This window comes from Hyperolius riggenbachi, chromosome 5 (assembly GCF_040937935.1).
Source record: "Hyperolius riggenbachi isolate aHypRig1 chromosome 5, aHypRig1.pri, whole genome shotgun sequence".
Lineage (NCBI taxonomy): Eukaryota > Metazoa > Chordata > Amphibia > Anura > Hyperoliidae > Hyperolius > Hyperolius riggenbachi.
This window is the reverse complement of record NC_090650.1, coordinates 264,699,266-264,716,409: the sequence shown is the minus strand read 5'-3', so window position 1 is coordinate 264,716,409 and position 17,144 is coordinate 264,699,266. Positions and strand designations below refer to the sequence as shown.

General features: G+C 42.2%; 1 protein-coding gene across 3 annotated transcripts in view; it reads right to left on the bottom strand.

Annotated features, from left to right (window-relative positions):
• Positions 1-17,144, bottom strand: part of LOC137518702 (uncharacterized) — a 268,697-nt gene that overhangs the window by 196,159 nt on the left and 55,394 nt on the right. For all 3 annotated transcript variants that reach the window (XM_068236883.1, XM_068236884.1, XM_068236885.1), the window contains 2 exons: positions 6,694-6,860; positions 6,546-6,609 (listed from right to left, as the gene is read on the bottom strand). In XM_068236883.1, coding sequence (XP_068092984.1) covers positions 6,546-6,609; positions 6,694-6,860 — 231 coding nt within the window. The remainder of the gene's footprint in view (positions 1-6,545; positions 6,610-6,693; positions 6,861-17,144) is intronic.

Here is a 17,144-nt window from a genome sequence, read left to right as displayed (position 1 = left end):
TAATTCTTAGCAAAATGTACCACCCAAAGAAAGCCTAATTAGTGGTGAAAAAAACGAGCTATAGATCAATACATTTTGTTAAGAAGTGATAAAGTTATTAGCGAATGAATGGGAGGTGAAAATTGCTCTGATGCATAAGTAGAGATGTCGCGAACCTCCGATTTTTGGAACCGCAATAGACTTCAATGGGGATGCGAACTTTGAAAAATAGAAAAAATTATGCTGGCCACAAAAGTGATGGAAAAGATGTTTCAAGGGGTCTAACACCTGGAGGGGGGCATGGCGGAGTGGGATACATGCCCAAAGTCCCGGGGAAAAATCTAGATGTGATGCAAAGCAGCGTTTTAAGGGCAGAAATGACATTGAATGCTAAATTGCAGGCCTAAAGTGCTTAAAAACATCTTGCATGTGTATACATCAAGCAGGGAGTGTAATTAGAGTTCTGCTTCACACTGACGCACCAAACTCACTGTGTAACGCACCGCAAACAGCTGTTTGCGTAGTGACGGCCATGCTGGACTGGTGCGCACCATGGCGAGAGTGTAGGCCGTGGCGGTTTTCAAGCCCATATGGTCACCGGGCTGTGGTAGCTCAATGATAGAACAACAGTGACTGTCCAGCTGATCAAATTTGGTCTGTCCACAATGAAGCAACGACCTTATTATCTTCTTGTATGTAGGTAGGCATAGGTAGGTGTCCCAGTAGTTAGCTAGGCATAGGTAGGAGTCCCAGTATAGGTAGGTAGGTATAGGTAGGAGTCCCAGTATAGGTAGGTAGGCATAGGTAGGTGTCCCAGTAGTTAGCTAGGCATAGGTAGGAGACCCAGTATAGGTAGGTAGGCATAGGTAGGTTTCCCAGTAGTTAGCTAGGCATAGGTAGGAGACCCAGTATAGGTAGGTAGGCATAGCTAGGTGTCCCAGCAGTTAGCTAGGCATAGGTAGGAGACCTAGTATAGGTAGGTAGACATAGGTAGATGTCCCAGTAGTTAGCTAGGCATAGGTAGGAGACCCAGTATAGGTAGGTAGGCATAGGTAGGTCCCCTAGTATAGGTAGGTAGGTAGGTGTCCCCGTATAGGTAAGTAGGTGTCCCAGTAGTTAGGTAGGCATAGGTAGGTGGCCCAGTATAGATAGTTAGGAAGGGCCTGGCTGGCACAGTAATAACAATTACCAAGGTCCAGCTGCAAAGATAGGGCTGTATAATTCAGTGAGCAACACACACAAAAAAAACCCATCAGGAAAACATTAGAGTTCTCAAAAGAGCTATTAAGGGGTGCTATTTTAGCAATAACAATCAGCCAGGAGCAAGCCAAGAGCCTAACTAATCTCTCCCTAGGAGAACAAGTCTGCAGCAGCTGTCCCTAGTCTGTCTCTAGCAGGCACACGAGTGGGTGTAATGGCCAGCAAACCTGCCTTATATAAGGGGGGGTGGAGCTCCAGGGTTTAGTGTAGCCTGAATGGCTACAATGTGCCTGCTGACTGTGATGCAGAGGGTCAAAGTTGACCCTCATAGTGCATTATGGGGCAAATCGAACTTACGCAAAAGTTTGTTTGGTCCAGGCAAACGCGAACCCCCAAAGTTCGCCTGGAACCGTTCACTAGCGAACTGTTCGCTACATCTCTATGCATAAGGTGAAAAATCCCTGCGGGCTGAAATGGTTAAACTGTTTTTGCTACTTTGAGATAAGTGATGTAAACGATTCATCTTACACTGTAAAACATTTTGGAAAGTGGGTTCTTGTTACCAAATGCTTGGAATATATGAAAACGAGTGGCAGGGTGATGGTGAACTCAGCTAAATTGAATTTCTTATTATAGCTTCCTTTCTGTTTAGAGAGATTATACCTGACCCCACTCAGGATTAAGAAGTTGCTCTCGGTACATCAGAAAAAAAAGGGTAACACCCCTCCACCAAGGATGGACCCAGACAATTTATAACAGAACAGAGGTGCCAAAAGGAAACAAAATAGCTAAAATAGTTAAATATAGAGGAGGTAGCAGTGGACTTCCCTCCTCCAAGTAAACACAAGATATTGTCGATATTGTAAAGTAAATCAATTTTATTTACATACTCCAAAATTCAGTTCTAAATCAAACCAGAAGCAGAGGTGCTTGGTTTGATTTAGACCTGCATTTGTTATATGCTCTGTCTAATTGTCTGATGAAGCAGGGTCACGCCTGTGAAACGTGTGAATTTTGGAGTATGTAAATAAAATTGTTTTACTTTACAATATCGACAATATCTTGTGTCTACTTGGAGGAGGTAAGTCCACCGCTACCTCCTCTATTTTTAACTATTATAATGCTTTTAGCACCTCTGTTCTGTTCCAAACTTAATCATATCAGTGTGATAAGGCCTGCCTAGTGGGGAGGGAGAAACATATGTTAGTGGGAAGAATGTCAATTATACCACCATGCGAAGTCAATAGTGGTCCCATGATTGCCTGGCATTGCTGGGAATGAGCACACGGATGTTGTGAAATTCCAAATACTGACTTTTACATCAGAATTTTGCAATTTTGAGTTGAACTTAAAGACAAAGTACATTAGTGTAATAACTTTTTAATAACATGGTCAGTGTACATGAATGCAAAAATTAAATGCCAAAATGCAAAAAGTATATGAAAAACTGTAACATATTAACATACTTTTGCAAAATTGCACCAACCAAAGTTTGATAACTCAAAAATAAAATTAATGAAATTTAGAATTCATTTGGAGTTCTGTGCAAAATTGTAGAATTCTGTGGCATTTGAAATTCAGTAACTCCAACCGTCCCTCGTTAATGCTCACAGTTATTGCCAGAACAGGATCTTTACTTACAAAGCTGGGAACACAAGAGAGCCATTGAAATCAATGGACTGAAAAGGCTTAGTGTTCATGAATGTACACAATTGCATCGGTTACAGTTAAATGCCACCTATTTGGCCATATCAACTTTTGCCTGATGAGTAAAAAAATGTGGTTCATTATTGTCACCTTCAGATATGTTCCTCTTTTCAGTGTTTAAATGTTGGCATCATGGCATGTATGTCTGAGTTTAAATAAGGCCACTGATTGATCATCAGGTATTCCTCCCCACACTCTACATATTCCAACGTATTGTCCAATCACTGATGTGCAAGTGAATATCATAAGCAATCAAACAGTAGGTCAGACATTCTTTTATCATGAGTGGGGGCCAAGTTAGTCTGTTGTGAAAATCCTGGTGGGGCTGATAACTCATCCAGCAAACCTGGACTGGGCTTTTAAAACACTATTGTTATTATTATTAGTTTATTAAGTGTTTAAATTTTGCAATCAATGTGACTGCAATAGATAAGCCTTATTTCACTAACCTTTCATCGAACATATGCTATGTTTGCTACCATGTTTTAGACACTTTTAAATTACACTAATGCAGTTTTGTTTCTGTTTTGTGTTTGTTTGTTTTTTAACTGAAGGCTTGCATATAGTAGTGTATACTTGATATATATATATATATATATATATATATATATATATATACTGTATATACTCGAGTATAAGCTGCCCTGAGTATAAGCCGACCCCCCAACTTTTACCTTAAAAATTGTGGGAGAATGGTGCACTGGTGACTTTTATAGTGGACCTGAACTCTTGCAGTGGTCAGAAGGAAAACAGGGAAATGCCTCCCCCTCATCTGTCAGCTGACTGACAGGGCAGAGCAGCTAATTAGTAAATACAGGATATTAACAATATATCTGCTTCCATGAAAGCAGGAAGTGAAAACACTGCAGATGTATTGCAGGATTTTTTATTAGCTATAAACAAATATGTATTTTTTCTTTAAAGGTTATTATGCTTTTGCTTATCTTTTAGAGCTGAGATGAAGTTATGTGTTCATAGTCAAAATATAATGCTACTACACAAATTGTAAATTAAGGGGCTCTCATAAACACAATAAAAAGTTTGTAGTGTGGTCCACCCCTATCAAATTCTAACAATACCAAGCATGCAAACACAAAGGGGTTTTTTGAACCAAGATTCTTGTAATTTATTATTTTTCTATAGTCTCTCCAGATTGTGGACTCATTACATGGGCACAAAGACCAGACTTCCACTTCACATACAAAGACTGCCTGACACGTGTTTCACAACCAAAAGTCGCTTCCTCAGAGGCACATCATTTACAAACATCCGTAAACTAGCGAAAGTTAAGACCACGATCTGGAGTTTCAAATGGAGACTACACTCAGCGGCGGTGTCTGCACACTCCTGTGAGTAGCAGCCAGCAGATGAGAGCACTGCAGCCTCACCTCAAACTACACACTGTTCACAATACATGCTGCTCTGCTCAATTAGGATGGTGGCTTACAATCCAGCTCCACTGTTCTTGCGCTGCAGCCTCACCTCAAACTACACACTGTTCACAATACATGCTGCTCTGCTCAATTAGGATGGTGGCTTACAATCCAGCTCCACTGTTCTTGCGGCAGGTGGGGGTGCTCACGGGGAGGCGCTAAGCTGACAAACCCTGCACACAAGTGTTATACTCCGTTCCATAGCCTGATGAAGTGGGTTGAACCCGCGAAACGTGTTGCAAAACTGTTTGGAGTGTATGAATAAAAATTCTTTATGTGTTGAAAAATCAACATTCTCTCTTGTTTGCTTTTTGGGAGAGGTGGATCCACCCATCACCCCCCCCCCCCCCATTTTTAGACTTTTTATCTTGTTTTACACTTTTTGGCGCCTCTGTATCCGTGCTACACAAGTTGTCCACCCTTGGTGGAGGGGATTGGCCCCTTTTTCTTCTGAACTACAGAGAGTGACTTCTTAATCCTGAGTGGGGACAGGTCTAATCTCCCCACCTGCTTAGACAGTGGTTGCCTGGAGGGCAACCCACGTTTGTGAGTATAAATCTCATTATACTAATCTCCATCCATATTTCCAAAACATACTGCACTATATCGGGCTCTCTGTGTTTCCCCTCCCTTAACAATTTGATAAGTTATCCCAGCTAGCCGCTAAAAGAAGTGGAAAGTTTGAGTATTAATAATTCCAGTAACTTGAAAACCACTCAAATGGTTTGGTTATTACTTGTATGCTGTCTTTATGCTTTAGACCAATGTTTCTCAACATTTTATTGGTATGTACCCCTTTTAAAACCCTGTACTCACCAAGTACCCCCTAGCATAGGAAACATTATCACAAGTACCCCTTGACAAATATACAGTATATTTAATCGTAGTACATGACAATTGATTCTAAACAATTTCCAAGTATTTACTATTGCTTATAATTAGCTAAAATACTAAATTTGTGTTGTTTAGATAATATTTATCATTTTCTAAAACTCTAAATATGTTATTCTTGGTTAAGCATATCAAGCCTGAGTACCCCCTGCAACCATCAGAAGTACCCCCTGGGGTACGCGTACCACATGTTGAGAACCTAGGCTTTAGACCATAGATTATGAAGTTTGAGTTTCATATCACTTGAATGACATGTTTCAGCAACAAATGTCTAAAGCTACATACGCATGTTGCGATTCTTCAAGCATTTTTTACCATGTCTTATCAGATGGATCAGATCTTTAAGATCCCTGACAACTCCTGAGCAAAGTTCCACAATTGTCTGAGCTCTTATTTGCGCCCACTGTGTGCCATCGCGTGTTTCCGCTGGTAGGAAGATGGATCGGGGAACACTTGTTTGTGGATGCTGTTTCCCGATACATCTTCCAGTGAGTACAGGCCTTAAAGAGACACTGAAGCGAAAAAAAATATGATATAATGAATTGGTTGTGTACTATGAATAATTACTAGAAGATTAGCAGCAAAGAAAATATTCTCATACTTTTATTTTCAGGTATATAGTGTTTTTTTTTTAACATTGCATTATTCTATAATATGTGCAGATTACACAACACTCAGCATTCAAAATGATTCTTTCAGAGCAGTCTGTGAAGTAATGACCTCTCCTCTAGCAGAGAAAAAGTAAACAGTTCACTTACAGTTGAGATAATAAAAGTCAGATAACAGCCCTCTCCACGACTAACTTAGTCGGAGAGCTTAATGGCTTGTTTGCATAGAGATAACAACTGGAGTTTCTCAACTCTTCCTGTACTGGAAACAATTAGACTGATGTATCTGATCTTAATGTTTTATTTCTTAGCTGTACTACACATACAAATCATAATATCATAATTTTTTTTTTCGCTTCAGTGTCTCTTTAAGGTTTGCAATTGGTTGCTGGATTAGCCCACAACTACAGAAGACTATATAGATACAGATCTCATGAATGCAGCAGTTTGTAATGAACAATAGACACTAACTAAGTGGCACCTGTCACAAGCAAATGTTTTACCAGCACAGAGTACTGATGGATCCCAGTCAATAACAGCTCAGCAGAAAACACTTGCAGCATCAACAACTAAGCGACTACGCTAAAGAAATGAAGAAGTCATGGCAAACTATCACTGCCCCATGGACATAAATAAACTACCATGACACTGATGCCCATATGTGACACTGACACAGCCCTCATTGTTTTTTGCATTAATAATACCTGAATAGCATTATAAAACTCACCTCCTTTCTTGCACATTTTTCTCCTGATGTGTCTCAAGGTATTTTCTTCAGATATTTCTTCCACCTAACAAAGACATACATATATAATATTGACTATGCTGTTCCAAGTACGTCGTCAAGATACAGATAAAACAACTGATGATCAAACCTGAACAACTTGTGTCAAACTTGTCTGGTGCAGTTTTGTATGAGCTTCATTTAAAGTATTCCTCTCCTTTCCTTTTTTTACATTATAATGGGGCTCCATATCCTTCACAGTGCTGGGAGTTAATTCCTTGTGAACATTAGGTTCTCTTTGAGAGGCCAAGGGTTGTCCTGTGAAGGAAATGGCAAGCTGTGAAATGTAAAAGAACAATTCCTTCCACATGTTTTTATTGCTTTAAGAGCACAATGAAACTTGTCAGACAGAATCACTCTGAATGCATCTTGTCTCAGCATTTCAGTTCTGTCAAAGTTGATTTGAAATTGAAGAAACAAATGTAGAAGAAACATTATGTAAAACTCTGGCAAATGTAAATACTGAATGTGTGGTGATTACGAACACCAGTCCAGTTCTTAGGCTTCAATTCATCAAGCATTACCACATTCGGTAATGCTGAAAACAGCTGACTTTACGGAGCACTTAGTAAAATGTTAATTCATCAAAGCAGTTACCCCATGAGAAGCAGACATTCCTGTGCAGAGAGATAAATTACCGACTTGTTAAGTGATTACCTCAACACAGGTCAGTAAAATGTTAATTCATCAAGCTCACAGCATTCGATAACATGTGCGGTGTTTATCTCCAGCTCTCCCCTGTCAATAAGGAGCTTGGAATGCTTTCTCTGTGTGTGACAGGACCATAGAAACCTCCCCTGTCCCCTGCAAGTGCTGCTGATAGGTTGGCCAGGCTTCTCAGGTGGAACAGACCCCCCCCCCCCCCCCAGGCAGCCAGGGGAGAGAAAAGAATTAAAGTTATTTTCCAGGCACCCTTCTTTTCTAGGCACCCTTCGGTAGTGTAACCCCTTGAGTGGCTGTTTAAATATGCAGGGATGCAAGTGGGAGCTCGTGGCAAAATGACCTAAGCAAGGAATGTGTAATGTTTCTCAGCAGTTCATCTAAGCTGTGGCAAGTAAATAGAAACTTAAGACTAATGAGACAGATTCAGCAAGAGCAGAGGCAGCACAACAAATATAAAAGGCACATGTATAGGGATGTCGGTGCTGCCTCTTTCCTATTGTAATGCCCTCACTGCACGGACCTCTTCGGTAACTTACCGAACATCTACCACATGTGTGAAAATATTGATGAATTAGCACAGTGAAGTGTAAAATACCGAATGCGGTATTTTAAGGACAGGGATTTTGTTATCGAACACCCTTTGATGAATTGAAGCCTTAGTGATAGAGAAAATGCTCCACAAGTTCCACAATTCTGAATGCATATAACTCTTCCTCATTTTAAAATGCTATTGGCTGGAGCACTCACAACGCATTTCTCTCTCTCCCTTTTAAGTGTATGAAGGTGTTCTCAGCTGACACTCTTGCAGCTGTTTCATTTCGTGATACAATGATATGGCAATGCAGAATTTAACGTTTTCTCATGTCATAATAGTAATAATGTAACAGAGATTTCTCAAAGTTAATACACATTCCTGGACAAGAGGAGCCACTAGTAAAACCTTTTAAGTACCTGATTGCAAAGTGTTCTCTGCTTTTTACAAACTATGCTTTTGTAACAATCTTACCTTCCAGCGGCAGGTCCCGCGGCGTCTCCGGCGTGGTCCGGACAAGCGGCGGAACTCTGCAACAGACGTCCTCTGGCGGCATCCCCGGCATCCCTCTGGCGGTGTCTTCCGGCTTGCACATGACCCAAAGGTCGCACCGCACACGCGCGAGCTCGAGTGAGCCTTATAGGCTTAGGAAAAGACTCAGAGATGATGGCAAGTGATGCCACTACTGACATCACTAATTGGGGGTGGTTCTGGGGTTGCAAGTTCAGCACTTAAGGCCAGCGTTTTCAATCACTCACTGGCCTTGATACTAATCGGTTCGCTGGTTCTTGGCCTAGCTAGCTACCTCTGAGCTACATCAATATTGTGTAGACGCACAATATACTGTATATGTACTCTAGTTAGTCAGTCGTTCTTATTTTCTTATTGATAGCTGTAATTTGTAATTATTCGTAATATCTTCCTGATATTATTGAAGTACCATCTCATTGTATATTTATCTATGTACCGACCTCTTGTCTGATCTTGACCTTGCTCTAGTCTAGTCCTTTTGTACAATTGTCATCTGATTTACGTTACCGACTCAGCCTGTCCCTGACTCTGCTGCTGTTTGATCCTTGCAATATGACTGACATCTGATTCACGTGTATGACCCTGCTCGAACTGACTACAAATTAGCTTTGCTACTTTGTACCTCGACAATATTTTACTTCTACACAAGTACTGACCAGTCTAGACCTTGTATTACTGTTATTATATATTATCTGTGTCTGTTTCTCATCACGCTCCAGCGTGATATTATCAAGGCCCCAAAAAGTTATCATGGAGGATTTGCAAGAACAGATTCTGACATTTGCCGGTGTGGTTGGCCACCTCACCGAGCAAATGACTACTCAGCAAACGCAGATAACTCAGTTATCCACCGCACTCGCTCAGATCAATATACCAGCAAGTGTTCATGTTCAGTAATCTCCTCCACCGGCTCCTCTTCCAACTATATTTGAGCCAAAAATGCCATTACCTGAAAAGTTTTCAGGTGCTCGTGCTGACTTCAGTAATTTTCGTAACCGATGTATGTCATACTTTGAGGTCAGGTCCAGATCTTCTGGTACTAAATCCCAAAAAATCACATTGGTCAAGACACTATTACAGGGTGACTCACAAACATGGGCATATGGGTTAAGCCCTGAAGATGTAGCTCTCACCTCTGTAGAAAAATGTTTTGATGCCATGGCAGTAATATATGCAGATCCAGATATTTCAGCAACAACAACTCGCAAGTTGCGAGATTTACGTCAGGGAAAGCATACTGTTGAAGAGTATGCAGCGAGTTTAGGAAATGGTCGGTATCTGTTAAATGGGGAGAAGCAGCACTCCTCGATTAATTTCTTTTTGGGCTAACCAATGCCGTAAATTATATGCTGGTGAATCACCCTGAACCCAGAACTCTGGAGGAGGCTATCTCCTTGGCTATAAAGGTTGACAGACGGATTAGACATAGACGTCAACATGAAGTCTATTCCGTCTCAGGGAACTTTAGACCAAGTAGTGCACCCTCCACTGAGGAGCCACTGCAACTGGGATTCTCACGATTGTCCACAGCTGAGAAACTCAGGAGGAGAAATGCAGGTCTCTGTATGTTTAGTGGGGAGAAACGCCATTTCGCTCAAACGTGTTCTGCAAAGAGACAGGCTCCAGAAAACTCCAGCGCCTAGATGAAGTTGAGGAACCTCACCTGGACGGGCCTATCGTTCTCCTTAAAATAAAGACATTTTTGCTGCCAGTCACCTTACATTGCGGTATGACTTCATTTTATACCGAAGCCTTTATCGACTCAGGTGCGGCAGGAAACTTTATCGACTCTGTTTTGGCAGTTGACCTAGGAATTCCAGCACTCTCTTTGCAAAATAAAATTTACGTTACTGCTATTGATGATACCCCCTTACAGCCCAAACAACCTATTTCCATTACGCCAGAGATAACTTTGCAGGTTGGGGCTTTACATTACGAGCAGATGCAGTTATATGTTTTTCGTATGCCTTCCAGCCCACTGGTCTTGGGGTTACCTTGGTTTCAAAAATACAACCCTCATATTGTTTGGTGTTCAGGGCAACTTACGGGTTGATCACAACAGTGCCAGGACGTGTGCATTCGGGGTATTTCTTTCCACAGTTTAGAGGTCAAACATATAGCAGTACCACCTCAGTATCTAGATTTAGTTGACGTGTTCTCTCCTCAAGCTGCAGATAAGTTACCACCACACAGGTCTTACAACTGTCCCATTGATTTGCTACCTGGTACTATGCCCCCACGAGGTCATTTATACAACCTCACAGGACCCGAGAAAATCTCTATGAAAGAATATATCAAGGAAAACTTAGAGAAAGATTTTATCAGACCATCCACGTCACCAGCCGGCACTTGCTTTTTCTTTGTTGAAAAGAAGGATGGAGGGTTACGTCCTTGTATAGACTACAGAGGCTTGAACAAAATCCCTGTTAAAAACCGATACCCTTTGCCCCTGACTGACCTCCATAAGTCAGGTCCAGGAGAAGCAGGCAATGTACATATCCCATAAAATGACAGTAGGGGGGGGGGGGGGGGGGTGAGCAGTGGCTCAGTCAGAGTGACCATCACCCTCCATAAGTCAGGTCCAGGAGAAGCAGGCAATGTACATACCTCATAAAATGACAGTAGTGGGGGGAGCAGTGGCTTGGTCAGAGTGACCATCACCCCCATAAGTCAGGTCCAGGAGAAGCAGGGAATGTACACATCCCATAAAATGACAGTGTCGGGGGAGCAGCAGCTCGATCAAAGTGTCCATTACCCCCATAAGTCAGGAGAAGCAGGCAGTGTACATATCCCATAAATTGACAGTGGCGGAGGGGAAGGGGGGGGGGGGGTTATGGTCCGTGTGACCATCACCCCCATAAGTCAGGAGAAGCAGGCAGTATACAAATAAAAAAAAAACATTGGAACATCGGCTTGGACACATGCTTAAAGGACAACTGTAGTGGGGGCTGCCAAATGTATTTCTTTTAAATAAAAACCAGTTGCTTGGCAGCCCTGCTGGTCTGTTTGGCTGCAGTAGTATTTTAATCAAACCAGAAACAAGCATGCAGCTAATCTTGTCAGAAATCTGACACAAATATTAGAAACACCTGATCTGCTGCATGCTTGTTCAGAATCTATGGCTAAAAGTATTAATGCTAGAGGATCAGCAAGATAGCCAGGGAACTGGTATTGCTTCAAAGGAAATAAATATGGCAGCCTCCATATACCTCATTACTGTTGTCCTTTAAAGAGAATGGGTACCGATTCCCTAAAAGAAAAGCCAGCTACTTACCTAAGGAGAAGGAAGGCTCAGAGTCCTAATGAGCCTCCCCTCTCCTCTTTCGGTGCCCGTTCCAGCGCTGGCTCCCCCATAGCAGTATTTGACTAAATTGGTCAAATACTGCTACTTCCGCCACCGAAGGGAGGCTTCGACAGTCTTCGGGAATCCGAGTGCTCCCGAAGATGGGCTGCTCCAAACTGCGCATGCGCGAGCGCCCTCTATCGCGTCATCGCGCATGCGCAGTATGGAGCCGCCTGTCTTCAGGAGGACTCGGCTCCCGAAGACAAGTCCCCGCGGTGGGGGATTTAAACGGGGGAGCTGCCGCTGCGATGAGGGCACCGGGAGAGGATAGGGGAGGCTCATTAGGACACAGAGCCTTCCCTCTCCTTAGGTAAGTAGCTGGCTTTTTTTTCAGTAATCGTGAAACATTGGCTTTAAAGGACAACTGTAGCGAGAAGAATATGGAGGCTGTCATATTTATTTTCTTTGAAACAATACCAAATGCCTGGCTATCTTGCTAATCCTCTGCCTCTAATACTTTTAGCCATAGACCCAGAACAAGCATGCAGCAGATCAGGTGTTTCTAACATTATTCTCAGATCTGACAAGATTAGCTGCATGCCTGTTTCTTGTGTGATTCAGACACTACTGCAGCCACATTGATCTGCAAGACAGCCGAGAAACTGGTAGTGCTTAAATGTAAATAAATATGGCAGCCTCCATATACCTCTCACTACAGTTATCCTTTAAAAAATACTTTTGTTTTAGAATACAACTACAATCCAGCCTGCTGTAGCTTGTATTTGTGGAGATTTTCAAACCACAAACACACAGTAGACTGCAAATAAATGAGCAGTAGCTAGTCATGGCGTAGCTAAGAAGCTGTGGGCCCCAGTGCAAGTTTTGCATTGGGCCCCCCAAGCTCTCTATGCATAACAATTGATACGCAACACCAAATCCAATCAAAGACAACCACAGTGTCAGAAGTGCAAGAAAGGGATAGGAAACAGTGTGTTAATGATCACTGCTATTCTAATCATCTATAGAAGTGAATATTATCAGCATAGGACCAATAAAGAGCTAATACTGTGGTTGAAAGTGGGCCCCTCGGGGCCCCTCTAGTCCAAGGGCCCCGATGTGGTGGCTACCTCTGCACCCCCTATTGCTACGCCCCTGGACTAGCTAGCTAAGTTCTCTCTACTCCTATCACATCCACTAACTCTTCCCAACAGAGGCTGGTGTGTCAGAGAGCTAGTCTTCTCAGGGGGCTGTCTGTTATCTGATTGGTTGTAGTTATATCGGTTCCTGGGTCAATTCTTCAGCTAAGAATCATGGGAGATCTAATATGGGGAGAGAAGACATTACTTCATATAAATTTTCGAATTTTAATGCTAAGCACATGTCGAATATAGCAGTTATTTTAGAAATTTTGTATTTGGGCGAAAATATTGCACTTTCCCTTTAAATTTCGCTATTGGGCGAAAACGTGAAAATGTAAGCTACTTTTCGCGAAAATTCGGCGAAAGCTAAAATGGGATTTTCGGTGCAAAAATGACCGACACTGGTCGCAACCTCTGCAAGCCCTATTGCTACGCCCCTTACAGAAACTTAGAGTTTGCCAACACTATCTGAATGCTCTGTTCAGGAAAATAATACAGTGATTTGGGCTGTCATTACAAGAGGTTGTCCTAATGAGCTTGGAGATAGCGTACTGTATATGTAATTTTGAAAGCAACAGAAAGATTTTTTTTTCATTGAACTGCTGAAGCAATGATTTCAACTGTGTTTTCAACTCCCTCAGGGTTCCCTCCTCTAATTGTAAATAGCCAGAAAGTCATCAAGCAAGCATTTAATAAACTTTTAATTTGAAATGGATTACCACATGTTGTGTTTGTTTACCCATTATTAAATCTCTCAGCTACATATCATTGGTAAAATCAGCATTGGTTTTGCTTATGTATTTCTGAACCAACACATGGGGGATATTAGGATGCTGTCAAAATATATTTAGAAGGTCCTAATGAAACAAATGCATGGAGAGGTCGAGTCATTTTCCAAGATACATACATGCTAGCCTTAAATTTGTTCGATGAGAAATTTACATATGCTTTGCATTAATTGACCTTGCACAGTTAATCTCAAATAATTTGCCCTGTAATCATGACGAGCTTAAAGCGTCTTCAAAATTCATGGCTACTTCCAGCCAGGATGTCATTATATAGGACAGGCATTCAAATGTACTTATAAAGAATGCTGCAACGAAATGCTGTGGTAACTGGTGGAAGCCTACATTTTTCTATATGATTAATGCATAGCTCATTACTGGATATTAACAATTCTTTTTGTCTAATTTGGAAAGTTTAGAACTTTCTGAAATCTGATACTTTTTTAAACATTTGTTAGCTAAAGCAGACCTAAACTTAGAACTTCCCCTCTGCTCTAAAATGTAAGCAACAACATAATAACCTTTAAAGAAAAAATATTTCTTCATTACAACTTACAGAAACCTTACAAAAACCCCTGCAGTGTTTACCTCCTGGTATCCTGGGAACACAGAAAGGGTTAACATCGAGTGTTTCCATATTAGCACAGAACAACTGCACCGTGGCACACCCAACAGCCCTGACATACACTTGCTGATTACTTGCAGATAAGGGGGAATTAGACAGGCTAATTTCTCTAAACAAACATAGGGCTTGATTCACTAAACCGTGATAACTCAAATATCACACTTTATCAAAGTTATCACACCTTATCAGAGTTATCCTGGTACTTATCCGTTAGCTGGGCGCATCCTCTAGGTGGTGACAAAACTCCACCAGAGTTACATCTTTCCCTACTATCCATGTCGGCCTGGAGGGGGAATAGTAATTAGTGCCACCTGCCGGATGCGCCCGGCTAACGGATAAGTACTGTTATCCCACTTTATCAAAGTTAACACGCATTATCAGAGTAGCATAGCAAGCACTACGAACCCGCAGGGGCTCAGGGCAGGGCGAGTGCCATTGCCAATTAGCAGGCATAAGTTTGTAGCACTCGCTATGCTACTCTGATAAGGCATGTTAACTTTGATAAGGTGTGATATCTTTGATAAGGAGTGATATCTTTGATAACGTGTGATATCTTTGATAAGGTGTGATATTTTTAGTGCAGGCTTTCTCAACCAGGGTTCCTTGAGTACTTTGCAGGGGTTCCTTGGCATTTTCCTCCCATCATGGGGGAAGTATAATAGAGCACATTATAATAGGGAATACTGTAAAAATAAGCACTAAATTGTACTAAATGAGATGCACTGTAATAGGGGGTAGTGAAATAAACAGCCTCACCTACTTTTAAAGACCATGCTTCCTGCAAAATAAATGCAGGGGTTCCCCAAGATCAAAAAATTGTTTGCAGGGGTTCCTTGAGAGCCAGAAGTTATTAGCAGGGTCCCTCCAGGGTGTAAAGGTTGAGGAAGGCTGGTTTAGTGAATCAAGCCTATAGAGTGAATTATATGTGTTTTCCTTGTCTGCTGTGCAAGAGTTTAGGTCCGCTTTAACCAGACATGAATTGAAATGCAGGCCAAATGTATATGTATGCAAGTAATGTATTGTACATTACTGTAGCAACGCAAGCATCTTCCATGTACCACGGGTTGTGATAATTACGCATCGCATCCTAAGTACCCATTAAACGTCTGTGCATGTAAGTTTAACTGTAGGCTAGTGAATCAACCCTGTGATGAGATAACAGCCAAATGGGCACTCTAACCTAAACTGAAAAGGTTATGGATTTTTCCTTTTAAAATAATACCAGTTGCCTGACTCTCCTGCTGATCCTCTGCCTCTAATACTTTTAGCCACAGCCCCTGATTAAACATGCAGATCAGGTGCTCTGCCTCTGACTGAAGTCAGGCTGGATTAATTATTGCCTGCTTTTTTTCAGGTGTGTGATTCAGCCACTACTGTAACTAAAGACATCAGCAGGAGAGCCAGGCAACTGGTATTGTTTAAAACGAAACATCCATATCCCTCTCAGTTTACTTTCCCTTTAACACATAGTATAAGCAGGGGCGTAACTTGAAATCACTGGGCCCCCCTGCGAATATTTGGATGGGGCCCCCCCATAGGTGCCAAATAATCGTAATGGGGCAGCGTTTCACTGTAAATTAATTGTAAAGTGGGCAGCATTTTACCAGACAATCGTAATGTGGGCCAGAAAATTGTAATGTGGGCAGAGTTCACCAGAAAATCATAATGTGGGCCTTTATAAAATCATAATGTGGGCAGAGTTCACCAGAAAATCGTAATGTGGGCAGAGTTCACCAGAAAATCATAATGTGGGCAGAGTTCACCAGAAAATCGTAATGTGGGCAGAGTTCACCAGAAAATCGTAATGTGGGCACCAGTCACCAGAAAATCGTAACGTGAGCAGCAGTCACCAGAAAATTGTAATGTGGACAGCATTCACCAGACAATCGTAATGTGGGCAGCGTTCACCAGAATATCGTAATGTGGGACAGAAAATCGTATTGTGGGCAGCGTTCACCAGAAAATTGTAACATGGACAGCATTCACCAGACAATCGTAACGTGGGCAGTGTTCACCAGAAAATCGTAATGTGGGCCAGAAAATCGTAATGTGGGCAGCGTTCACCAGAAAATCGTAACGTGGACAGCATTCACCAGACAATCGTAACGTGGGCAGTGTTCACCAGAAAATCGTAATGTGGGCCAGAAAATCGTAATGTGGGCAGAGTTCACCAGAAAATCGCAATGTGGGCATCAGTCACCAGAAAATCGCCATGTGGGCATCAGTCACCAGAAAATCCTAATGTGGGCAGTAGTCACCAGAATATCGTAATGTGGGCAGCAGTCACCAGAAAATCCTAATGTGGGCAGCAGTCAGTCACCAGAATATCATAATGTGGGCAGCACACACCAGAAAATCCTAATGTGGGCAGCAGTCACCAGAAAATCCTTATGTGGGCAGCAGTCACCAGAAAATCGCAATGTGGGCAGCAGTCACCAGAAAATCGCAATGTGGGCAGCAGTCACCAGAAAATTCTTATGTGGGCAGCAGTCACCAGAAAATCGCAATGTGGGCAGCAGACACCTGAAAATCGCAATGTGGGCAGCAGACACCTGAAAATCGCAATGTGGGCAGCAGACACCTGAAAATCGTAATGTGGGCAGCAGACACCTGAAAATCGTAATGTGGGCAGCAGACACCTGAAAATCGCAATGTGGGCAGCAGACACCTGAAAATCGTAATGTGGGCAGCAGACACCTGAAAATCGTAATGTGGGCAGCAGACACCCGAAAATCGCAATGTGGGCAGCAGTGACCAGAAAATCGCAATGTGGGCAGCAGTGACCAGAAAATGGTAATGTGGGTAGCAGACACCTGAAAATCGCAATGTGGGCAGCAGACACCAGAAAATCGTAATGTGGGCAGCAGACACCAGAAAATCGTAATGTGGGCAGCAGACACCAGAAAATCGCAATGTGGGCAGCAGACACCAGAAAATCATAATGTGGGCAGCAGACACCTGAAAATCGTAATGTGGGCAGCAGG